A 26,739-nucleotide genomic window follows, 5' to 3' on the forward strand; every position below is an offset into this window, starting at 1 on the left:
CCTATGATTAAGGGATAATATGAAAGGATGTTTAAATCGCTTTTCTGGGCCACCTAACACATGTTAATGGCCATCATGTAGATGCCAACATTTTGACCCTCTCTTGCTAAATGAGACACGAGAACTTACATTCTCTTCTTTTTTTAAAATAATGAATTATTCCTTATATTACATATTTCACAAAAAATACAAACACATACACAGACAATAGAACAAAATATACACTGTATATCTTATACCCCATGGACTTATTAACTGAGCATAAAGTATCATATGGCTAAATTATTTAAGTATATAATCATTTTGCTGAAAAAATAATTTTATTGTGCAAAATTAAATTATATATAGCACAATATAGCACAGTTTCTCATGTAATATATCTGTATGCCATATGTAACAAATAATTTTAAATTTAACTTAGTTTTGATTATGTTTAATTTTTTAATTCAACACAAAATTCGTGGAAGCCTTTTGTCTATTAGAAGGCAATAAGAAAATACAGTATGTTGCATTTTTTCCTGGTTTTGCAAGTATCCTCATTATCAACTAACAATTATATTAAATCACCAGAAAAAAAAGAAAGAATTAAACAGACATTGAAACCAGTTAAAGTAAAAACACCGCGTTAAGATAGATGACAAAAGAGAGCATACAATATCATGTTTAATTCACCCCTTATGCAGCATGTTATACCAATTGGTGCTTTTTACAGTGCTCAAGCATAAGCACTTACTAGTATCAAAATTTCATTCTTGTGGTTGACTTACATATGCTTGTTTATATTAGCATTTTTTTAAAAGACTGACAGGAAAATAAATCTTTGAAGGGTTTGAGAGATGACAAAAATTGTAACCGCTCAGGAGGAGATAATTTTTTAAAATCTCTAATTATCTAACTAACAAACCATGATGGCTCATTTAAATTCTTACGTTTTCAAGCATTATCATCATAGCCAGTGGAAGCTAGTGACATCTGAAAGTAGGTAGGTAAATCTGATACATAATGTGCTCTGAACAGTTTACAACTGTGAATATAGCCTTTACATTATCAGACTCCAAATAGGAAGCTGCAATCTACCCTACCTTAACGAGCTTCTAGTAATCTTGGGGGTGCATTAAACTTAAAAAAACCCCAAGGGGATACAGTCTACAATAAAGTTTCGTGTTCAACAACATTTTGTTATACAAAAGTACTATTTTTTCAGACATTTAATTATGTCCAGTAATAATCCTAATGTATAAGAAGACATTGGTATGCTTCATGATTACTTTTACAGAGATAGTCCAAATTAAATATTCAGAAATAAGAGAAGGTCCTTAGGATATGAAGAGATATGAAGATATAGTAAATGGCAGTGTCCAAAACACAACCATTTATGGTTTGCATGTGTAAACTCAGCTGGACTATTAAAGTTATTTACATTCTGACTGGCAACACTGCTATTTATATGGGCATTGCCTTCTGGAGTTAGCAAAGCAAGTTACTAGTTAGTATCAAATACGACGGTTGCTCTGTTTCATATTGTTTGTTTCTCTAGTGAGGAGTGCATTTCAGAATCAGGATATTTTGAAGAGAACCACTCATTCAATTCCACAGTGAAGGCCTAAGACTAATATTTTGAAAACCTCTAATTCAAAGACCTGTTATCTTTACTTGACCTTATTTCCTGTCATTGGCAAGAATTGAGTTGCTTCTATTCACTCTAATAGCCATATAGTATAACCCTTGCTGTGAACAACTGCTATTTATGCATCCCTTTGTAGAATGCTACAATCTTGGGAAGTCATATGTCTGCCTCGGAAAGGGTCATTTACAAACAGCCTCTTGTTTGACCTAAGGGACACATCACATTACCTCACCCTGTACTTTTTACCTTATATACTGTACTTCCTTCCTCTCATGTTTAACACAGCACAGGTGGTTCTGTGCTTCAAAACCAGGTGTCTGAGGCTAAATTCATTTGCTGAAATATTCACCTTATTATTATTTTTAGTTTGGAATTCAGATCTCCTAGTACTATCCAAAAAAAACCCTATTGTTTATGGCATCTTTTCACTGCTAACGGGTAAAATGTGATGCTTCTCTGTAAATGTTGAAAAACATGACTGGAGTTCATAGTCATCCAAAAATAATTAAAGATATGTTGATTCTATTGCACCATGTCTGAAGGCACTGTTTGAAGGGGAAAGTAAATTTATACATACAACTATAATGAGGCTGTACCTGAGGAAGCGAGGAATTCTCCACTGTTAATGGAAAATGGCTAATACATTTAACATAGTCTATAAAAGAGTCTAAATGTGTAAGCCTGTCTCATATATATAACTCAGAGACATGCACATCATAAAAAATACTACGGTGATGAGGGTTAAATATAGTTAGATAGATTAACTTAGATAGAAAAAAATGGTTTATTTCTTCATGCTCAGTACAATTTTGACCTTTGTTGATCAGTTATCTACAGCAGGGACAAATGAATTGCACCAATTATCCACTATGTTAATCCAGACTGCCATTGGGAAAAAAATATAAACACAAACACTTAGGGTAAAATCCTGAATCCCCTGAACTCAATGGGAGATTGTCCATTGATTTCTGTGGGTCCAGAATTTCACCCTTAGTGAAGAATGAAATATTTAATTCCAATTCCCAACTAAGCAGGTCAGATTGGGGGGAGGGATAGCTCAGTGGTTTGAGCATTGGCCTGCTAAACCCAGGGTTGGGAGTTCAATCCTTGAGGGGGCCACTTAGGGATCTGGGGCAAAATCAGTACTTGGTCCTGCTAGTGAAGGCAGGGGGCTGGACTCGATGACCTTTCAAGGTCCCTTCCAGTTCTAGGAGACAGGATATCTCCATTAATTTAATAAGATTGTCGTTTCCAATAGTTTCTCCTATTATTGCAGATAATATCCAGATTCGGAGGAAGAATGGTCAATTTGTGGAGCATTAGCAAAATCTAGAATAACCAATCTATGCCCTTAAACAGTCCCACCATTAATATTTGAAATGTACGTGTGTCTCATGAGCCATATTGATTTTAACTGTAGCTTTGCCCAAATAAGGACCGCAGGACTTCTGTTTGAAAATAATGAGAAAGTGGAATGTCTATGAATTTTTTTTTAATAACCTGAGCAGAGCTCCATTTCATTACCAGTCTGAAATGAGCTATGCTGTTCACTGATTACCTGTCGGGTCAACTACTATTTCCTGGGCAAACTAAGGATTGTTTTGTATGAAAGAGTGAATATTCGATTTGTGGCTCATGCTTCCCTAGCATCTCTATTTTCTATTAAAGCAATTGTTTACCTCTTTAGAAGATAAGAGTGTTAAATATCTGGAAACAGACAATGCCTTAATCAAAGGTAAATGATATTGCTACTGTAGTCACCTTCTCAGGTGAATTTTCACAGGGATGAAGGGGTAAGGGGCATGTTTAGGCATGTAAAGCCTGATAGGGAAATCTGGTTCCTTCCAATTAGATTTCAGGGCATCTCTGCAGTGAGCCAGCCCCACATTACTGCTCCCACCCTTGCCTCCCCTTTAGTGTTCCTCATGATCATCAATACTGTGCGCTCAAACATCCCTCCCATTTCACTGTTCTTTAAAGTCATCATCTGGAACGTTTAAGCTAAATGCCTTCAAGGGTAAGGCTTGAGGGTTTTCAAATCAAGCTCTTCTTAGTGGTAGACATTCACCCTTTGGAACATGCTCCTGTCAGAAACTCATCTCAGCCTGATCTTGGCCACTCTCAGAAAGCTCAGATGGCAGATAGCAGATACTTTGGTTGTTGCAGTAAACACCCTGATAAACCTGATCCTCTCCATGTTATAGTTGCTTCTCACAACCGACTAGCAACTTGCTAGTCTTATGCAACCTGGGCTTCAAGGCAACTCACTCTTATCCATACCCAAACATTAGAGGAAGTTCTCAGTAACACTGTCTGGGTCATGTGAGATAGAAATATGGGTCTTGGCATTAGAAGTCTGCTGAATACAGTGTAACAGATTTTACATGCATTTCCATCTACATGCATTTCCAACACCCCATACATGCATTTTAGAGAGGGGGAGAGGAGATGAAACCATGTGCAACCCCATCTGTGAGCACCATAAGAGATTATGAGTATTGACAAACACCATCCACTCATCAATGAAGGAATTCAGTTGCCTAAGAACAGCCTCTCGACACCTGCCACAGTTCATGGACAAGTCAATAACATCTTGTGATCAAAGGAATTGAAGGTAGCTGATAGGTCTCAGTTCCCACTAGCTCAAGAGCAGTGCAGTCAGTGATAGTCATCTTGCAAGCATAAATATGTTAGTTTGAGTTATTATTTATAGATAAAGATATTTATGCCTAACATTGCTGGTTTTACCCTAGGAAGAAATCTTTTCTTTTCAATCCATTTATTAAAGTTACTTAATATTTACAAATTGTTTTCTATAGACTTAATATTTCCCTCTCTAATATGTTGAGACTCATGACATATGTTTCTACTTACCTGAAATACTTAGGCAGGTAAAGTATATAACACATATTCTCCATAGGTATCATTTCATCTAAAAAAGTAACTATAACACAAACTTCATGATGAAAAACAAATGATATACTGGCATTAAATGTGGAAACAGGAACAAATTCAAGAGGGGAAGGAGCTGCCTTCATTCTTTATTTTCCAAATAAGATGAGAAAGAAGCTCTCCAGGAAAATCATCTTGGCTGAATTAATCTATTTGGATGGTAGATTCTTTGGGGCAGAGACCCTGTTATTTGTACAACACTTAGCACAGTGGGGTTCTGGTCCATGACAGGAGCTGTTTGATGCTACCACAATACAAACAATAATACTATACGTAAATAAAGATGGCCATTCTAATTGACAGTGAGCAATGGGTACACTGTGGATTCACGGACGAGTAATGTGTGAGATCCTAACCCTACTGAACTCAGTTGGGTTTTTTTACCACTGGCTTAAACAGGGCTGGAATTTTACCCCCTATATGTCAGAGTTTGCCTTCCAGTTCATACATAAAGCAATCACTTTGCAATCAATTGGTGTAAACAATGCCACCTTGACAACATCTATTGTTGTTATCTGTGAACTTGATTTGACTGGCTTAGCAAATTGTTGGAAAATTAAAGTCAATTCTAAATCACTGCAAGCACATAGAATAAAATACCCAATCTGGATGGGGTTTTAAAAGATTTGGTATGGTAAAAATGGTGCAGTAGACTGCCAGTAGTGACAAGAGCACAGCTAGGATTATCTTCCAATTGTCCTCCTAAAATTGCTTCCTGTCAGGAAAAAAAAAAATCCCTCTTCTACAACACGGACTGTACAGATATGCTCAATAGCAGCATAGGGTTTGGTAATTGTATCAGAATACATAAAAATCCATTTTCCCTTGTGTAGCAGGTCCTATTTTGGCATCATTTTCATATGGCACAGAATGGGATGATTTTGCGTGTGAGGTCCATGACTTGAAGCAGCTTGTCAGTATGTTGTGGAAGTTACTCACACAAGTTACACTATCCATTCCAAAATGCCAGCTAGCCTTAAGGGTCTATCAATGACATAAGAGGGGGCAGGGTTTTTCAGCAATACTAAACAGGCTTTTGGTTTTATCCTGAGTAATTCAGAATTTGGGAATACTCCCTTCAGCCCCCACTCTCCCAAATGCAACTGGGGAGAGTCACTATGCCTTTTGCCTGCTCTTCCCTCTAGATCTGCAAACATGCTTGCCAAAGGAGAGCAGCAATAGTATCCCTGTTTTACAGAAAAGCAAGGCACATCAAGTCACCAGCAGTATCAGGGAGGAAACCCAGGTCCCCTAACTCCCAGGCTGTGCCCTACCAAGACCATGGTGCTCCTTCTCTTTCATAAACAACAAGGAGTCTGGTGGCACCTTAAAGACTAACAGATTTATTTGGGCATAAGCTTTCGTGAGTAAAAACCTCACTTCTTCTCTTTCATGGAGCAAAGAATGGTTTTTTTAAAAAAAAAAAGATGTGCATGGGTTCTTCATGTGTATTGATTAACTCCATCTCCAAGTTATGCCATAATTTCACACAATGGGTGCCCAGCAGCCTCTGTGTGAGATTGCTTGGTTAGAAGAAACTGCTGAACTATTTTACTTGTAAACCCCAGTTTGAAATGCTAACTGCTGTGGAGTGTTTATGTGAGTGATAAACTGTTTAAGAAGAATCCTTTGATCTCCAATTAAGTAACTACTTGGAGACCTTCTGGAGTCTGGGGAGCCGCCCTAAAGACCTTTGTTTCCAACCATCTCTGGAGGAGGGGGAGGGGAGAAGCATGTTGCTCAGTTATTGTCCAGGAGTTTGGATCAGCTCATAAAGCTGAAAGATGAAAGGCCAACTCTCCCTCCCCTCCCCTTCCCACCCACCCCAAAGTTACCGAGTCCTACGGTATAAGGCAGTTCTTAACTTTAAACTAGTTACTTGGGGTTTAGTTAAAGTTATCATCAGTTAAAAGGACAGATTAAGGTGATTGATGGTATGGTGATTAAAGAAGGTTTATAAAAGAAAAATTTAATGAGGTAAAATTAAAAATGGCCTGTGGTATCTCTTGTGCAGGACACAGTGTGATATTGTCTTATAGTCCTGTTTGATTGTAGCATTGGAATGGAAAGGACTTTGATTTGCATTCTGGTCATGATAGAAACATGTTAACTTTATCATTTGATATCTGATCAATTGTTCCAATGTTTGCTCATGTGCTAAATGAAGTTACTTCTTCAGCATCACTCATCTTAAATTACACAATCTGCAAAACACAGAGTGAAAGATGCAGAACATTCTGTTCTCACAATAGACTTCCTTGTAGCCAAGGGGATATGGCAGGTAGGGTCTTTACTCTGTCAAACAACAGAGTTTGGTTATAAAAAGGCAATAATCATGATCATCTTTGAAATTCTTTGTCTGTTGCAATTCCACTACTTCTCTCACCTACATGAAGGCAGATGCCAGTGCAATTCCAAATTCTGAAGGGTAAATTGCAGTGTATCTCCTCAACTGGAGAGATAAACTATGTTTATAGAAAATGTCCAGATGTTTCCAAGTGCCAGAGACTTGCCCTAGAGTAAAGAGACCAGCTGGGAATCAGAAGAAGGTTTTATGGAAAAGGAAGAGTGCTAGAGAAGGTCGTTTTCTTGTATGGTATTTTGCTTTAAAAACAACACTAGGTTTGGGCCTAGTGACATGTCAATTTCTGATCTACATTGTACCAATTGGAATGAAGGGGTTTGGGTTTTTTTAGCATATTTAATGCTTGTGAAATATATTAGCAACAACAATACAGGTTTCGCTCTTCCTTTCTCCCCAAAATGCTTCAGATCTGACCAGGAATTGACTGTCTAAAGGGCAGCTGGTAGTTCATTTTCTGTCCAGACTGACAGTTGAGGAGAGTTGCTTTATGGTGTCACCTATTTAGTGAGGACTCGACTGAGACCAGTAACTTGTTTTCCACAGGCCACTGAAAACCCATCAAATGGTAACAACTTTCAGCCACTGCTCAGCTGGGCTGGATATGAAACAGGGACCAGTGAATGAAAGAGGCCATGTGCCAGACTCTTAAGTAAAATAAGTCTCCCTCTTTATCTTCTCTGCACCTTCTGAGAATATGTGGACAGCCACACTGCAATGACATTCTGGTTACAGAATGTGCACATAGTGAATCATGCATGAAAAGCAGGCCATCAATTCATTACAAGCAAGTTTAAAGACATCTCATTAATATAGTTGGGTTTATTTTAATGAATCAGTAATATTCAACTCCTCCCTATGAAAAGCTTAGCACACCTTCTATACTGGTGGTCAGAAGGAGAAAAACTTTAACCTATCTGATGTAGATACTTGGGGAACTCAAAATATCAGAGTCTTAATTAAGTTCAATGGATACATATGACCCACACATTAGTGGGGGCAGTGAGACAAGGTGAGCTAAATAATAGACTTTTGAGTCAGTTAGGAATTTCTGGACATTAGTTCTGCACAATTAGAACATAAGAACAGCCATACTGGGTCAGAACAAAGGTCCATCTAGCCCAGTATCCGGTCTTCTGACAGTGGCCAATGCCAGGTGCCACAGAGGGAATGAACAGAACAGGTAATCATCAAGTGATCAATCCCCTGTCACCCATTCGCAGCTTCTGGCTAAGGACGCTATCCATCTTGGCTAATAGCCTTTGATGGACCTATCCTTCAAGAATATTCTAGTTCTTTTTTTAACCCTGTTACAGTCTAAGAATTCATATAGATTCCTATATGTAACCCCATAAAGTGAAAGTGTATATACAATTACTTTGTAGGTGAGAAAGGCTTAGTTAAGTGTTTACTGGGTCGTCCTTTAGCTGACTTCTTGGAGCTTCTGCCTCTTGGCTACGCAACCCCAGTTCAAATCCAGATTTAGATCATGAGCATGTCAGAAACAGTCCAGTGATAGGAAGGAAGACTACATTAATCAAGTGCACTCACTGTGTATGGCTACTGACTACTAGCACATCTGCTAAAGGGCCCAGCATTTGACAGCATAGAAGCAGATCTCAACCAGTTTTCCTTTGGAAAAAAATATTTCCCGAGGATTTGCATTTATTGAGTCTTTAGCCACTCAAAAAAGAATTAGTGACCCAAGTCACTGAACCATGCTTCTTCCCGAATGACCAACAAGTACACAACAGACTCAGACAAAAACCCCACCTGTTAGATCCCCTGGTTACGGGACTGAGCGTCACCTGTTCCCACTTACTGGTTCAAGAGCACAGCTGTTTCTCCTCAACTCAGACAAACTGAGAATGGAGGAAAGCAGCTGCAACTGCCTGCCTGGTGGCCTGTGCCCTTTTTCCAGCTGCGTTGGTTGCAGGGGCAGGATGTTTCTAGCTCAAGAGGCCAGAACCTCTTCCTTAACCCTTTATCTTTATCAAGATGGCATTCATGAAATGGATGGGCAAAGTGCTTTTCTTTAACTATATAAAAGAATCAACATTTTGTTATAACCAAAGTGGGGGCCTTTACTCCTTAATAAAAATTTCACTCTCATATATTTGCTCTCTCTACTGGTCAACTGTGAACGTAGATGGCCAATACAGTATATCATTCTGAATGTGTTACCATGGTAAGATTCCAGAGTGGAACAGCATCTACTTGTCCAATGTAAGTAATGCAGTGCTAAGAGCATTTATCTATCTGCATATACATTTACATAGTGTCAGTAAACATTCTTAGTAAACAACTAGCTTACTATGATCAGAATTTTCAGATATGTTCCTAGAATTAGGCAAAGAGAGACCTTACTTCTATGGGTTCAGAAATACAAGTCAGGCCCTCGATAGCATTCTTATGTTTTGGTCACTTGTGTACCAGGTGTCATTTAAATATTTTTCATCTGTTACCCCCAACTGCAGCTAAACACTGAGTCCCAGACCCTGAAAGGTATTTAGACTCCTAACTTCCACTGAAATCATTGGTAGTTAGGATCCTAAATACCTTTAAGAGCAGGGCCCCAGGGTGGGACTATCCATGTGTATGAAACTAAGCAGGAGCAGACGAGTTTGCAGGATGAGAGCCGGAGTTAAGATTTCTGAATGTTATGAAGAGACTGAAGCGTGAGCAAATCTCTCTCAGCTACAGGGCTATACATTCAGAGCCCCTCCAAAAAGTCAGCTACTCAGGATTTGCACCACTGTAAGCAAGCGCAGATTCTGGCCTTTCACCTTTCCCAAGTACGATGGTTTACATGGCAAAAGCCTGTGGGGTTATATTTACTGGTGTGCTCTCACTGATTCATGCTGCTGCAGCCTAAGCCACGCTGTTTCACCAAAGCAGCCAGAATGCACCAGTGAATCTAGCCCACTGTTTGTTGCTGTAAAACTTTAGCTTAAAAAACCCATTGGGATAAGAAACAAGTATTTACCTTCCTGCCAGGTGTGAGGCTGCACTTCTCTTGGAACAAGGGTAACTGACCCTAGCAGCCAGCTACTGCTTTCATGGTGGCAGGAAGTAAGGACAAGAAACCTTCAGGAAGTGCACACCTGTCTTCTCTACCAAGCTAGCCTTATTAGTGTTAAATCTAATAGAGGATACTGCCAAGGAAATACTCTTAAACGCAGGGAATGGCTATTGGAAAGTAGATGTTTGTTTTCAAAGAAAACGCTGCAGTAATGAGGCCACGTACAACAAGCCGTGACACTTAGTGACAGGACGGGATGACTAGGGCTGTTCTTTGTACCCAGTGAAGCCCACTGCTGCGGGCCTCCCTGATTTTGTGGAACAAGGGATATAAAGCTATGTCTTGCCCAATTCTACCCAACCACTCATACCAAGGTCCCTGTGTCCCAGCTAGACGCTAACAGACACACAGCTGGAATGTGTCTGGCTCACCTGAGTTTAATATTGATAAAATAGGTATTAGAATGATAAGGTAGTGTTTAAACTCTGATGAATGCTTGTAAATTGCTGCATGCATTAATATTACTTGCAATATCTCTGTTCCTTATTGTACTATAATATTTGAACGGTTGTATTGTGAGCCTCTGTGGTTGTATGGATGAATGTAGGAGAAGGATGTTAATTTGTGAGAAGCGCTGCTCTTCTACGGAAATTGTTACTCATCCCAAAAAAGGAGACTCATCCATACCAGATAGGCTATGGTTAGATCTTACAGCTGGAAACTCCTTACATTTGGCTTGAGAAACAGTCAACAAAAGGACTACACTGAGAGCCTTATTGTTGTTCTACTCTCCTCCTCATGAAGATGAGTCGTGCAAGTAGACTTCTCCCATCAGCTGAGTATGCAGCTTGGAGCACATGGCAAAGGGGGGGTTAAAAACCCCAAATCAAAGGAACTTTGGGTCTCCACGCTCCTTGGATTCTGGAGGGGGGGGGGGGAAGGTATTTCTAGGCATAAGCAAGAGATCCCCAGCTGCTTAGCCTGTGTTAGCCTTAAAAAACAAATAGAGCTGCTGATTATAGAAGCCTATATTACCTTTTGAAACCTAAGACCATAAATCATTCTTGTGCATATGTTTGCTTGCATTAACCTTGTAAATAAATCTCCAATTTCCTTTTCCTATTCAATAAATCTTCATATACTTTACTATAGGATTGGCTACAGGCATTGTCTTTGGTGTGAGCCTAAAGCACAATTGACCTGGGGTAAGTGGGATTAGAAGTAACCTGAATATTGCTGTGATTCTTGGTGTAAGGGGCCATCTATCACAGAGATATGCTCACCTGGGTGGCAAAACAGACCAGAGTACCCAAGGCGACTGTCTGAGACTCTGTGTTAAAGCTGTTAATGTGCCAGAGGAGTTTGCACTTGGTGCAGATAGTTACTAAAATCTAAGTTTAAAATACACAGCCAGTTTGGGTTGTGCCGTGGTTTTTAACAGTCTGCCCTGAGGTTGGTACTCACACTCTTGCATTGCTGTTAGGAGCATCACTGCTATGTCCTGCCCCAACTCTTGTCAACCAGAGCTTGCCTTCTTGGGCCTTTCCACAGGTCCCCACTGTCACGACTGCCCATTCAAAATAAACCTACTCAGAGAATGATGACACAAAGTGGAGCCCATATAAGAGGTAGATATTCTAGTAGTAAAAATATTACCAATGTCATTCAAGGCACAATAAACTGAGAAGTAAATCGTGGCAAAAATTGTCCATTACCCTGCATATACTGGGAGTATATACTCCTGCTAAAGGCCAGCCAGGTTTGTGTGTCTCACTTTTTATCAAGATAAATTTGGAAAACTTTACAGAGTGTAGATTTCCTCTAATCTATCTTGCAGCTCAAAGGATGAAGCTGGTCAGAGCAGCAGTGAAGTGCACATTTATTTCTTCATAGTGGGTGATCACCCATCTTTATGCAACCCCTCCCTAAACTGGCTGCTAGCTAATTCACCACCATGTGCAAGCTGATGTATCTGTTTGCCAGACACGGTGGTTTGTATGTTTATCACTGCTGATCCCATCCACAGACTGCAGCAGCATAGCAATTAATTGATGCAGGGTAAACTAAGAGGAAGCAACTTTGAGAGAGAGAGAGAGAGAGAGAGAGAGAGAGATCCTTTTTTCCCCTTCCAAGTACACTCTCTTTATTATGTTCTCTCCTAATGTTTTGATGACTTTCTTTTTCCCTTCATGCTGTGGTAATGGTGCTGAATGCTGATGAGAGAAAAACAGGTGAAATCCATGGCAGTTATTATTTTGGTACCAGACCCTGTATTTTTCAGGGATCAGCTGGGTATTTTGGAGGTACTGGTGGGAACACCAAGTCAGCTCTTTAATACCTGCTCCCCTCAATCAAGAATAGGGTCATTTATTTGCATATTGTCAATAAGAGGAAATACTCCTCTTGCTTACACAGCTGTATTTTTTTCTCTTTTAGGTATTTCAGCCTTTTTAAGGCTTATGTTAACGTTAGGTTTTTATAACATCTTAACTGTAGCTTTACTCTTTTTATCTTTGCAATTTCAATTAACTGTTCTAAATAACTGACAACATGGAATATAAAACATTCCTGCAACAATGTAAGACTAACAGCAATTACGTTGATTTACTCTGGACCATGTTAAGTTCAGGGAGTGGGATAAAGAGACAAGAGTTTAAAACTTCTTTCACACTGCTGTAATAAATTCAGTACATTGCTTTAAAGTTAGGGCAAAATAGCTGGTAACTGAAAGTAAAGAAAAAACTTGTTTTGTTTTCCACTGTGATGGAAAACAATAGATTATGGGAAAGTTCTTCAGAAGGTGATCAGAGGAAAAGTTCACCAGCATCTATCATGAACTGTGTCTCTGTGGCCTGCTGGGATAGGAGGGAGGGACATAAAGGTGTCAGCAGTAGAGCTGATACAGTAAATCACAGTAGCGCTAGTTAAGTGTAATGGCAACCTAGTGTAACTGCCTTCAGAGTTCTATTTCTTTTTGGGGGTTGTACTCAGGACATGTCCCCTCTTTGTGACCTCATTTCTGGGGAAGCATGTTGTGCATTGGTCTTTCCTTTTTCATTTGCAAGAACTAATCTCTTAGCAGGTTAATAAAAGGTGAAAAGAGCAATGGCCTAGGGATCACCAAAATAAATTGATGGTACCTCGTAATCTGCATTTTACTTTGCAAGGATTTTCATGTCTCCCCATCTGCATGCTCTGCTTTTTTCTTTCTCCCTCTATATGTATTGATAATAAGCACATGCCAGCCACTGCTAAAAAAAAAGAAATATATACAACACTAAGCAAAACAATAGGACAACAAAATAAAACATTACCTTAGAATGTAATTTTTTTAGGAGATTGTAGTTTCATGCTGTAAAAAATACATTTCCCTGTGTTTCTACATGACTGAAGTTTGAAATCTTTTCAGAAATAGGTGTCTAATAAGTTAATTTATATGACCAATATCATCCCAGCTCCAACCACAGTAAAGGTTCCCATAAAAATATTGCAATTCTGATCCATTTAATTTCATACAATGAGCAAAAAGATCATGAGTTGCTATTAATTCAAACTATTTGGTGATAGACTAATGAACTTTTTCCTTTAACTATCTTGTCTACTGTGCTAGAGGCAGCATCATTATCATCAATAATGTATATTTAATCTGATGACATTGTGTAGTGAGAGAACTACAATCTATACTTTATATGGCCAATTCTGGCAAGTGCCTGGGACCTGGGGTAACATACAGGACTAAAACATCTGAATTCTAACTGGAATCAGCTCTAAGCACATACATGCTTCTCCCCACTTTCCTCCCAACTCCTTGAAATCTATTCTTATGAGAAGTAGGAATAATCCACAGAAGGGAGCAAGTAGGCTACAAAGTGGCTATTGCCAGATCAGGTATGTATGCCCATTATTATGTGGAGGGTGGGCCCTGCCTGCTATGCCCCTCATAAAATCATTAATACATTATTCTTACATAAGAGAGAAAAACTTGCATTAATATCTCCAGCCCATTGTAGAATCTAGCCTGTAATGCATTAAACCACCTCCTTCCTTTCCAATAGAATACAGTCCAGTTGTTAAGCCACAGTGTGCACTGTATAAATACAAACATTATTATGAAAAACATACCTTATCCTTCAGCTTTCTGTTACCCAACAGGGTCAGGAAACCAAGTAAATGTGGGAAATATTTTAAAACCAATGAAACCACAAGTCCACAAAAGGATTTTTGTCTGCTGATAATTTATGGATAATAAGAAATACAGTGTACTTTGAGATACATATCTATTAAAACACATCAAAATAGACTATAACCCTCTTTGCAGAATAGAAGAAATAGCTTGGTAGTAAAAAAATTCTGCTGATTGTGATTCTCTGGGCAGACTGTTTTAAATCAGGCCAGAGCAAGCTTCAGAATCAGAGAGCACAAAGGTGTGTTAAAACTATCTTTGCACATATACACATCCTTCCCCATTCTAAAGAGCATGAAGCTTTTCTAGGCCATAGTTTAGGATCTGGGCTCCGGAATCAATACTGATCTTGTTATCCATCAGCTTCCATTGATCATCAGATTGTTGACTTGCCTGCTACCCTAATTGGTGCAAAGGGGGCTGCCTTTAGGTGGCTTTGTTCTCTCTCGAGGGACCCTCAGTTTTGGAATTTTATTCCCCCTTTGATCCAAAATAAGCTCCAAAATATTTGACCTCAGGGGATGCTGTAAAGCCCACCTCTTTAGCAAGAGTCTGTGGTGGGAGGAGTACAATAAGGGATGGTATTTGTGGGTCAGATGGGATAGCACAGGGGTCGGCAACGTTTGGCACGCGGCTCGCCAGGGTAAGCACCCTGGCGGGTCAGGCCAGTTTTATTTACCTGCTGATGCGGCAGGTTCAGCCAATCACGGCCCCCACTGGTCCCGGTTCGCCGTCCCGGGCCAATGGGGGTGGCGAGAAGCCGCGGCCAGCACATCGCTCGCCTGCGCTGCTTCTCGCCGCCCCCATTGGCCCGGGACAGCGAACCGCGGCCAGTGGGGGCCGCGATCGGCCAAACCTACCACGTCAGCAGGTAAATAAACTGGCCCAGCCTGCCAGGGTGCTTACCCTAGCGAGCCGCGTGCCGAATGTTGCCGACCCCTGGGATAGCACATTGTCTAGACTTGATTTCAGCTCTGGTTAGTTGTTTTCTAATGCTGGGGCAAGAGGAAGCTGCTGGTGTTATCTTTTATGTCATTGTAATTTTAAGTGCATCAAAGGCAGTTAGAACACAAGAGAGACACTTTCGTTTTTAAATTGCTTATAAATTAACATAAATAAATAAAATCAGATAATCCCTAGGGGCTATAATGTATTAATGACTGCAATGAGTTTGCAAACAAGTATGAATATAGGACAAGTCACCCTTGCTAAAATGATCAGCCTAACTTGTTAGTACTGCAGACTTCACAAACTCCACACATTGATTTAAGGTACTAAAATTTCACAAAAAGACACAAGCAGAACAATAATGCGGATACTAATAAAAGGAGCCCACAATACCCCTTATTAGCTGAATATACTTAATATATTAGCTGCTCATACTGCAACTAAAAGGGCAGTTGTAAAATTCCATTAAAATTGTAGGTTTTTCGTAACACTGAAATGTTTGTAACTCTGAACAAAACATTATGGTTGTTCTTTCAAATGTTTACAACTGAACATTGACTTCGTACAGTTTTGAAACTTTACTATGCAGAAGAAAAATGCTGCTTTTAACCATCTTAATTTAAATGAAACAAGCACAGAAACAGTTTCCTTAGTTTGTCAAATCTTTTTTTTTAAACTCCTCTCCCCCTTTTTTTTTAAGTAGTTTACGTTTAACAAAGTACTGTATTCGATTGTGGAGTTTTGTTTTATTTTTTGTCTCTGCTGTTGCCTGATTCTGTGCTTCCAGTTCCAAATGCGATGTGTGGTTGACCGGTCAGTTTGTAACCTCTGGTGTTCATAACTCTGAGGTTCTACTGTAGTGTGTAGAGTGACCACACAGCCCGTTTTGGCCAGGACACTCCCTTTTTTAAGCCTTGTTCCAGCCATCCCATCTTTTTTGGCAAAAGTGGGTATTTGTCCCCTTTGCTCTTGCCAACTTGATCAGTTGGCAAGAGCAAAGGGGACAAATGCCCACTTTAGTAAAAAAGTGGGGTGTGGTGGAACATGCAGGGGGAGCAGCAATGCCAGCCCTGGGCAGTGGGGGGAGGCTGGGCTCCAGTGGGGGGCAAGCAGGACTTGGGCGAGCAGCAATGCCAGCTCCAGCCTTTGGGAAATATGGTCACCCTATCTAGTATGTGCATCGCTGCTTGCCCAAGTCATACCTGTCCCCTGCATGGGGAGGGGCGAGGGGGTCTCAGGCGAAAGGCTCAGGCCAGTCCTGCACAGTGTCCCATTTTCCCTTTGGAAAATGTGGTCACCCTAGTAGTGTGTCATCCTACAAAAGCGTCTGCCAGCTTTTAAATATTTTAATCTGAAACTCATTAAAAACTGTCTATGCTGCTCTTATTCTTGGTAGGAGACAGATTTGTGAAATATTTTATCTTTAACCCACCCACGAAGTTACATTCATTTACATAACTTAATGAAGGCTGCATTATTCATCAAACTTCTCATATAACATTTTTCATATGACATTATTAAACAAGCTAGGCAAGCCAGTATAGTAATGAACCTTCTCTAAACTTGCTGCCAGTTATGTCCCCTTACTCCTAATCTATCACTCTAATGGTTGCAACTAATAAACTTTAAGAATCTTTGCCACTAATCTGTATATGTTTTGCAGTGCATTCTGGATGTATAGCTTGACATAGAGAATTTACAATAGAGACCACCTGGCAAACAAAACTCTTTATACTAACAAATACTATCCAAAGCTACCCACTCCCTCTTTATTACATGGTGGGGTGTGGGGGAGTCCTTTATATTAACACAGAGCCTTTTATCCTAAAGTGTTATGCAGCCAGGAATAACTGTAACCACTTCTGGGGTGGAACACAATCTTTTAAACAGTGCACACCGCAATACACCAAAACCAATATTTGTGATTATCTTTTCATATCTGAAACATTGCCAGAATATGCATGGATTAAAGTTGAGTTTGAACCTCTTTGACACTTCATTCTTTTTTGTGCTTTCAAACTTTTTCCCTAACTTGCATTTAGGGGCTGCACGCAAGCTAAACATAACACCATATTAGCCTCATCTGACAATGCTAATTAATACCAGGTGTGTATTAAGGCAAAAATTTTCAAATCTGGTTCTCTGCAGCTAGCACACCTAAATCCACTGTGATAAAATCCTCAGATAGTGTCCCTCCTGATGAATATTGCCAATGAGTAAAATTTTCAAAAGTGCAAAAATCCCATTTTCACAAGTGACTTAGGTACTTGGGTACATTTTTTCTCTAAATTGCTAAGTATTTTTTCAGTACTTTTCAAAAAATACTCCAAGTCATCAAAGGGAGTAACATAAGAAAATGTGATGCAGATAGAAATTAACATCTGCAAAGCAGAACAATCTTCTATCAAAATGTGATCTCTCAAAGGCTAGAAAGAAAGTCCTAGAAAAAGTCTAAACAAAGTACAGAATGTTGAATGTAAAAGGTTTTAAGTGTTCTGGGCTGTTCAGTTTTTTGTATTTTTTTAAAACAAATTAGAAAGTAAAATTTTTCTACTGTTCATCTGATAAAAATATTCTGACCCTTGTATAATTTCATGAAGACAAATGGCAATCAATAGGCTGAAAAGTTCTTTCAATCAATCAAACAATAACTCTATTTTCCCCAATTCAGTTTTCAGAATTCATTACATTAGGTTTGTGCAGTTGTTGCTTATTCATAGAGTCATTACTTTTAAATTCAGCATTATCCATCTATATGAGCAGTGTTGTTGTAGCCGTGCTGATCCCGTGATACCGGAGAGACAAGCTGGATGAACCAATTTCTGTTAATATTACCTCACCCACCTTGTCTCTCTAATTACCCATCTATGACCTGAGGTTAAAAAGGTTTCTGCATTTCAATCAGAAATCAGTTCAATATGTTCCTTAATGTCATATTTAATCAGGAATTAACCTTTGTATAACATAACACAGCAAATTTCAAAAATATGACACATTTGACATGCTGCAAAACTGAGTAAGTTTTACTTTAAATAGGTTAAAGACAGGTGTTTCCGGTAGTCCATGTTACATCTAGAAAAACAGCATAGTGCCACACAAAAAAGCAAGCACAGCCTTCCATTGAAGATCAGAGTGCAGCACGTTTGATCATATGCATTTTTAAAAGGTGTACACAGCCCAAAATGTTCAAAAATGACTAGTAAATGTAGGTGTCTAACGTGAGACTCTTTAAAGGGGGCTGGTTTTGATAAAGGGCTGAGCACCTGCTCTCTGAATCAGGTCCCTTTAATGAATTACGCATTCAGAACCACTAACACTTTAGAAAATCTTGAATAGAAATTTCAAAAGTATCTTATGGTTTTGAAAATGGGATTTAGGCTTTTTTTTTTTTTTTTGGAAAAATTACCCTTCGGCCCTACTGTTTAGTTACAATGCTAAAATTGTTTGGGGCAAACCCTCGGCTAGTTTATATTGTCGCAATTTACCTCAGCTGAGAATCTGCCCCAAGATATCTTGACAGATCCTGACATAGTAAGACAGCTGTGTCATTTTATATCCAAACACAAATTACTGCAGCATGGCTCTAACCTGGCCAACAGTGAGACAGAAAAAAATGTTACTATGCTGCAAGTGCAATCTTAGATTTACAATATGATATAGCCATTTATTCTCCAAACATAGCAACCATAAGCTCTGAAATTGTTATATATTAGAGCAGTCTGTATGGCTGACACTTCATGTAAGATATTGGTAGCAAGTGCAGTTATTGCTTAAACCCCATGAATAATATGACAGTCTAGTTTTTTAAAAAACCTAATTTCCAGAATATTTATGATCTAATCTCTTTTTCTATTTGCAGACTATTGTAATGTAAAGATTAGCAGGACTCTAATAGTGCTATTTTAAAACATATGACTAGCCTTTGCATTACATAAGGTTGCAGATGATGTGTAAAGTGTTTGCAGTCAAAGGGCTGATTCTCTTTTATACCAAGGCCACTTTATACCACTTTGGCAGCGTGAAAGGGCCTAAAATAAGTATAAATTGTCAAGTGGTGTAAATAACAATCAGACCCAGAGAATTCACATAGTAACAAAATTGGGCAAACTACCTCTGAAAAGTCTTGGCAAAGAGTGATTTTTATATAAAGCAGAGCCTTGTAATGAGACCGTATAGGCAATGTTTATGTCTAGAACTAAAAAAAATCACTTTTAATCTGATCTGGAATAATTCAAAAAGCTATTTATTAGAACAGATGTTGATTGTGCTTAACATGTTGCCCTAGAAATTAGTATTTTGGTTTTTAGCATTAGTAGATGGCAAAAGCTTTTATATTGAATAGAAACATTCATAAAACTTTTAGTTGCCATTATTTGAGAAGTGGAACATTTGCAGATATTCGCAATTTAGAATTTTCTCCCCCACCCCCTGAAATTCTCCAAGATCAGGACTAAGAGAAAAGGATCACCAAGAATTGTTCAATATAAGGAGTAACCCAAGTGCCAATGAAGTTTACTTTATGTGTATGGTACTAGCAGTGTATATAACACTAGTGTGACAGTTCACCTTTTCCAGTATTTGTGCAGCCAGCTAAGCTTTTTGGGTCACATTTCAACCCTGCCTCTGTTCCAAAACTTAATTTTAAGTTAGCCAAGGTTGAGGGAGTCATGCCAAGCCCACTGCATCTTTTCTGCTCCCACACACTACTAGTACACCTGATAGGACCTGAGTCACTGCTAACTGAATTTGTATTTTGCTTTTTATTTTATTTTTTTTGTTCTAAGAAATCCCAGAATTGTTAACAGCAAACCCCATCCTTCCTCTAAAGGCACTTCATTACAGCATTTACAGTTGTAATCTAAACCATTACATAGACACACACACACACACACTCTCTACCAGTTATCTGGCTTGTTTGCAATAACCATTGATAACGGACACCTTCAACAATCAGAGATTTAGACAGCTATATTGTTATCTATGACAATGTTCAGGGAGCTGTTAGTGCAGGTTAAGAATATCATGGGAGAAGAGGAGCTAAAGAGGTTTTATTCTGGACTTTTGTTCTTGTCTTTCCTTACACAGCTAGGAGCTTATTCTAGCAGGCTGTGTGTGGTTGAGGCAACATGGTTTATTTAGTCTTCGTTTACCATGTCTCAAATTTAGATTTATAGATTACTATACACTGGACAGGGTAGGGAAATGGCCTGTGTTATTTTCTCTCACTCCCTCGGGATTTTAGTCAGCTATATAGAGGGTGGATTTTCTAAGTGGATGATAGAAGGCTCCAAGAGTTTGAATTTAAGAAGATGTTACAGGATTAGTCAACCTGTTTAGGAGAATCTTAGTTGCATTTATTAAGGTGGCTTGGTTAAGCCTCAGTATCTTTAACAAGTGAACTGTTTAGACTCCAGTTGGAGTCTTCCCATTAGAGTTGTGAGTGCAGGAAGAATGGAGGCTAAAATGCAAGAGAACCCCTCCAATTGATAAGGTTGGGGGGAACCCCACAAACAAGAATTTGAATTCTTGTTTATACCACCGAGCAGCTAAATTAGTATATGCAAAAAATGCTAGAGATATTTGAAGCAAAGCATCTTCGAAAATAAAGTTTATTTTAAGTCATAATAATCCATAAACTTTGAACACAAAACCTAGTATCAAAAAGTAATCTGAAAACACATTCTCCTGGCTTAAATATAAGCCATGTGTGTATTTTGGTCACAAGATGTGCAGTTAAGTCCCATGGTTTCATGCTTGTTAAAAGTTTAAGGGTCTCTGAATACATACACTGTCCTTAAACTCCTTCGAAATGCTAAAATTGACAAGCATTCAACAAGGTTCTTAAATAAGAGGGAAATATTGTGTTTCTATAGAAATAAGTTACCTAATTATGGACCACACTGACCCATAATTGTAGTGCTTGAACAACACATCAACCAAACTTAGGACATTTAGTAGATTTTTAAAATATTTTTTAAAAAGACATAAATAACTATTATACATTTACAAGTTAAATATTTAATATTGGATTTAGGTTTCTATAAAAAGCTATGTGTACTTTAAATGCTATAGAATTTCATCCAGAAGTAACCTTTGACCTCAGATTTGGCCATTGAAACCTATGAATTTGGTAGGCAAGTTGTCCACTGGATACACTATGGGACCAGTTTTCATTGTAGGAGGTCCATTTAACAGCTGCCAGTCACAATTCCGAGCCAACTCCACAGTAAATATTTTGAGAAGGATTTTTGCAAACTCTTTGCCTACACAGCTTCTCAAGCCTCCTCCGAAAGGGATGAAACTGAACCTGGAGGAATCTTCTGGAGAGGGAGACATGAAGCGATCAGGGTCAAATTCATTCTTGTTGGTGAAGAGGTCTGCAACATCATGTGTATCACAGATACTGTAGATAACGTTCCAACCTTTAGGAATCTGGTAACCCTGTTAAAAAAAAGTTAGGAAATTCCAATATGTGAAGACTTCACCTTAGAGGCAGATGAATGCCAAGATTTTACAGAGAAATAAAAATCCCTGTATATATGGTCAGTTTTACTTGCTTTCAAATAATTACTATGGAGGGAAAAAAAAAAAAAAAAAAAAAAAACACCACACACCACACAAACATTTTACAGCCTGTGAAGGGATTTAATAGAAGCAAAGCCCAAGTAGCCCAGCTTACATTTAACTCAAAAGTCTTGAGCGCAACTCTAAATCCTCCAGGTACTGGTGGACTCAGCCTAAGGGTCTCTTTGATGACACAGCCTGTGTACTTCAGCTGTTCCAAGACTTCTATATCCAGTTGTTTGTCATCTTGGTTCATGCTGCACAATAAACCCTAGGAAAAGAACATGGTTAACATAAGACTATGCACATAAAGTCAGGCTGCAGTTTGTGTTAGCTGGACATTGCATTGCCATCAGTAATGGGGTACAAATTAGCCAAACTCCCAGATACCACAAGAGAAAGGGCTCCCCAAACAAGCTTGAATCATTGCAAATCTCATTTTTCAAATGGAGAATTCAGCTCTTCCTGGTTAAGTTGTTTTAATAAGGGGCATTAACTTTGCTTAATTAAGAGATTTATTCTCTAGTCTGTTAAAGTTAATACACTCCCTCCTCAGGAAGAAGGAACAAACAGTAAACTGAATACAGAGGAATTTTAACTTCCACAGAGAAGACACCCACCTTCATGTGTAGCTCCTTTCTCACTTTTTGCAGAACAGCCCGGTGAAGACCTAAGAAGGTGATTAGAGATGTGGCAGCACTGGCCGTGGTTTCATGCCCTCCAAACAGAAGTTCTGTTGCCGATTCTTTTAGCTCCTGGGACAAAGAGCAGGATGTTTGGGTTTACACCCCCCCACACACACACCCTATTGTTTTAGGTACTTGACACCACACTTCACCGCCAAACTCATGGCCTTCTCCTCCCCTGCACAAATGCCCTTCTAAAACTGCACCTCCCGTAAAGCAGAGAGGAAATTCCGCCTTTAAATGCCACCAGTGATTAGCGATATTCCTAGGCTCCACGTCTACAGACTGCGTTTTAATATAAAGCCACAGAAAGACACAGGGGGCGGAAGAAGATGAGCAGAGACTCCTTGTCCAGGAAGGGATTTTGGAGAACCGATGGCTTACGGAAAGGATTGCCCTGGCTTTGCACACGTCATGTTGCGCCGTTCAGATAGCCCGAGCACAAGGGGGAAAGCACCGAGAGGGGTTTCGATCGATCTGCGAGCACTATGTGCCCTGGGAGCCCAAGATCCGGGGCGGCTGGGACAGAATTCCGGTAGCTCCAGAACCCGGACTGCTACAGGAACGGGAGGGACCGGAGCATCTTCCTCAACTCTAGCGGGGGGAGACCACTCATGGGTCGCCATCGTCAGAAATCCTGGCCCTGAAGCGGTTCCCCTGACTAAGCCGAGGACTTGCCACCCTGATCTTCCTTCTCCCAGACACCGCACTGCGGGGGAGGGTACACTTCGGGCCCGATCCTGCTCCCATTACATCAACAGGAGCGATGCCACTAAGTTTAAAGGAAGCAAAAATCAAGCCTTTGGTTGGGGCAATGCCGCGGTCCCCGTGGCAGGGCCGCCAGCTCCCGCGGGCATCTCACCTGCATGTTCAGCGGCTCCCCGTTGTCCTGCGTGTGCTCCATCAGCAGCTGCAGCGCGTCCTTACAGCCGCCCGCGGGCTGCTTACGGGCCATCTTCGCCCGGATGTTCTCCTCGATCTTGGCGTGGATGAAGTTCCGCGCCCGCAGGCCCTGGGGGCGGAGAAGGGAGCCAAAGGGCTGCGGGTCATCCCGCTGCCAGGCCATCCCCATACGCCCCTCACCCACGCCGTGCCAACCTCCTGGGAGCACGCTCCCAAACCCTGCCTCCCCAATTCCAGCTGCCATCGCCGGGCACCTCGTGCCAGCCCCCCGAGCCAGGGCTGACCCCTATGGCATCGCCCCCCATAGGTCCTGGAACCCCCCACCCCAGAGCTAGCCCCAATCGCGGGCGGGAGCGTTACCCGGTAGAGCCCGCTGAAGGGCACATCGATGGGCAGGGAGAAGAGGTTGCGGATCATCTCCTCGAAGGCCTCCACCAGCTGCTGCTCGCTGTCCTGGTCCGTGTGACGCGGCTCGAAGCCCAGCAGGATCCGCATGGCGATGCGGAACATGAGGCGCTTCACTTCGGGGTAAACCAGGAGGCAGGAGCCGCCGCTGCGCAACCAGCGCGCCAGGCAGGCGTTCACCTCCTCCTGGATGCCGGGGACGTAGTGCTGCAGGGCCTCCCGGGAGAAAGCCTTCATGATCACCTGGGGGAGAAGGGGAAGGCTCAGGCCACAGCTCCCCGCGCCACTGCGCCGCCCCAGGGGAAGAGCGCGCCGGAGCCCGAGCTCAGCCCGGCTGGACAGGGGAGCGCACACCCGCCCCAGCCGCACAAAGGAGGGCACCACTCCTGGAGCTTTGAGAGCGCGCAGGCGGCAGCCCCGGCCGGATGCAAACCGGGGAGCTGCAGCCCAGCTCGCAGGGCAGGTGTGTGGAGAGGGAGCGGGGCTCGCGGTACCTTTTTGCGGTGCTTGTGCTGCCCGTCGTGCAGGTTAGAGAGGCAGCCAGACCCCAGGATAGTGCGCACCGAGGCCGGCCACTGCACAGACACCAGCCGATGCTCCCCGAGCAGGATGTGCCGCACGTTCTCGGCCCCCATCACCCGCACGGTGGGGCGCCCGAAGAGGTGGGTCTTGTAGATAAACCCGTATTTCCGACGCTTCATCTGGAGAAACTTCCGCCGCTGGAGGGAGAGAAGTGCAGTGAGAGCGGGGCTCCGGGCCAGCCGCCCGCCCGCCTCCCCGGGCCAGCCGCCCGCCCGCCTCCCCGGCTAGCGCTGCCCTGCTCTGGCTACCTGGAGCTCAGCGCACCCAGGAGCCGCGACAGCTGCTGCCGCCAACCTGATCCCACAGAAGGAGGAGCCGGCTCCCCGAGTCGCCCCTGGCTATTCCGAGGGGCTGTCCCTTCCCGAAGCCGGGCGGAGGCAGGGAGAGCTCGCGGGGCCTTACCTGCAGCACCAGTTGCAGCGTCTCCCCGAAGAAAGGGAGCCCCATGGTGCCTGGGGGCAGCGGCAAGTTGCAGCCGGGCTCCCGGCCGCTCACGCAGTACAGATTCCACAGTTTCACCGCGGCCAGGAAGAGCAGCAGGGGTAGCAGGACGGTGCACAGAGTGCTGGCCAGCAAGGTGGAGAAGCCCATGGCTCGCGAGCAGCGCCTGCAGCCCCTACCTGTCTCCCCAGAGCACAGCAGCTCACAGGCCAAGCCCCGCCGTGGGCCCCTTTTTATAGCCCTCCCCAGGTTGCTGCCCACTCCACCTTGGTCAGATAAATTAGTTCACCCAAAGTTCATCTTTAATTACGGATTGTGGCCTGGCTCCTCCCCCCGAAATCTTTAACTGTTTGTTTTACGCGGTGGCTTCTCCAGGTCTCCCTCCTCCAGGAGCTACAGACGAGCCACAGAGCTGACTTTGAAAAGGTGCTAATTTCACCCGGACAATAGGGCTCGCGGGAGAGGGGGCCTCAGATCTCAGCTCCTTCAGGGCGCTATTCTGTAGCTCGTTGAATAATCATTAAAGGATGGAATGGGGGCAGAATTGCAAACAGCTGCTAGTTCAGCTCGTCAGGATCAAGGAAAGACTAGCTAATTAGCTGCATCCCTTTTACCTTTATTTATCACTCATTAAACTGAGTAAGAATATATTGAGGCAGATTATAGAAATGCCTTGCTCACTTTGTCCTTATGCCCAGTTACATGGGAAAGCACATACCGTGTTTATATTTTGCCTCTATGCGTGGTTTGATAACAACCATACACACAACCGATCCTTTTTAATCTCTCCCACTGCACTTTGCAGTTCAGCATTTGTTTTAAAGACCTGAGCCCCAGGCTAAAGGCGAAGAGCTGTGCGAGGAGGAGTTAATTGGACTTCGCCTGGTTCCGGGCTGGTGCTATTGCTCGTTAGCACAGTGGGAGCAAGTGGCGCAGACCCTGGACAGCACTAGCGGGGCTGGCTGGGCCAGGGACTGGGCGCTTTGACCATCTCATCCAGGTTCTCCCTGGGAAGGACTGAGTTCCCACAACTCCAGCTGCAAAGCGCTGCGTCGGCTGGAACCCAGCTTTGGGTTTACAGGATAAAAACATAATTATGTCAGTGGATCACGAACAGCCGCCGCTTCACCTTGTCCTCTCAAATTAGTGCGTGGCCTGAAGTTCACCTCAAAGGCCCAGCTTGTATTTATGGTCAGGTTCCTGAGAGGAATCAGCATCAGGCAGGAGTAAATTCTGAAACTTATGGTGCAGCGCTAATGGCAGGTTCAAACGCAGGTCAGCGAGGGAAGGCAAGGTTATATCAAAAAGTAAACATCCAGGCTATTGCCACCCACAGACTTTTATAGACGCTTAAATCATAGATCACAGCACCCGCAGATCTGCGCCTACACGTGAGGTTTCTGGGGCTTCTCATCCTGGACCCTGGAGCATAGCTAGTCCTTTCCCCGGGGCTGTTCTATGTGTGAGTCTTTTCTTTTGCAACCTGCGGTGATGGGTTTGCCTTTTCAACAAGCAGATCAGTAGCCACCATCTGTCTGAATATAGGTGGGAGGCAGATAACCCCCAGGCCGCCATAACATTCTGGGAAGAAGGCAGAGGAATTCGGCATACTCCCCAGCAGCAGTTTAATTCAGAGGGGGGGCTAACTCTCCTGGCACAGAGTCTGGGAGATAGCTATGTGTGCCTGGAAAGCGGACTTCGCCCTGGCTATGTGCTCCCACAAACCGTACAGAGAATTGCCCAGGGTCTGACGTTCATCTGTAGAGCATCCAGGAGGCAGGAGTGCTTCACAAATGCTGGGAAATGTTTTAATGCGGAGCCGCTTTCTATCACTGCGGTGCAAATCGGAATGGCAGGGCTGACTGCTGGGAAAGGATGTTCACGGGCGGTGGCTGCCACGGACCCTTCGCTCCTCCCACTCACGGCTGTAGATTTAGAAGAGGTCGCTGTAAAGGAAAATACGATCAGGACTGGAATGACTATCCAGTTCGTTTGGGGATCCTAGCGTTGTACCTTCGCGAAGCCTTAAAAAAATATTTTGGAGCAGAGTTGAAGTTCCCTTCT

General features: G+C 42.1%; 1 protein-coding gene across 1 annotated transcript; it reads right to left on the reverse strand.

The window, feature by feature from the left end:
* Nucleotides 1–20,685: 20,685 nt before the first annotated feature.
* LOC128840706 (cytochrome P450 26A1) lies at nucleotides 20,686–24,842 on the reverse strand. Its single transcript, XM_054035050.1, has 7 exons — nucleotides 24,637–24,842; nucleotides 24,147–24,371; nucleotides 23,608–23,895; nucleotides 23,207–23,356; nucleotides 22,279–22,413; nucleotides 21,774–21,929; nucleotides 20,686–21,535 (listed from the first exon to the last, which is right to left on the reverse strand). Exons 1-7 carry the CDS (start codon nucleotides 24,823–24,825, stop codon nucleotides 21,194–21,196), a joined length of 1,485 nt encoding a protein of 494 aa, XP_053891025.1. The 5' UTR covers nucleotides 24,826–24,842; the 3' UTR covers nucleotides 20,686–21,193.
* Between the last annotated feature and the right edge of the window lie 1,897 nt (nucleotides 24,843–26,739).

This window comes from Malaclemys terrapin, chromosome 7 (genome assembly GCF_027887155.1).
Source record: "Malaclemys terrapin pileata isolate rMalTer1 chromosome 7, rMalTer1.hap1, whole genome shotgun sequence".
Classification (NCBI taxonomy): domain Eukaryota; kingdom Metazoa; phylum Chordata; order Testudines; family Emydidae; genus Malaclemys; species Malaclemys terrapin.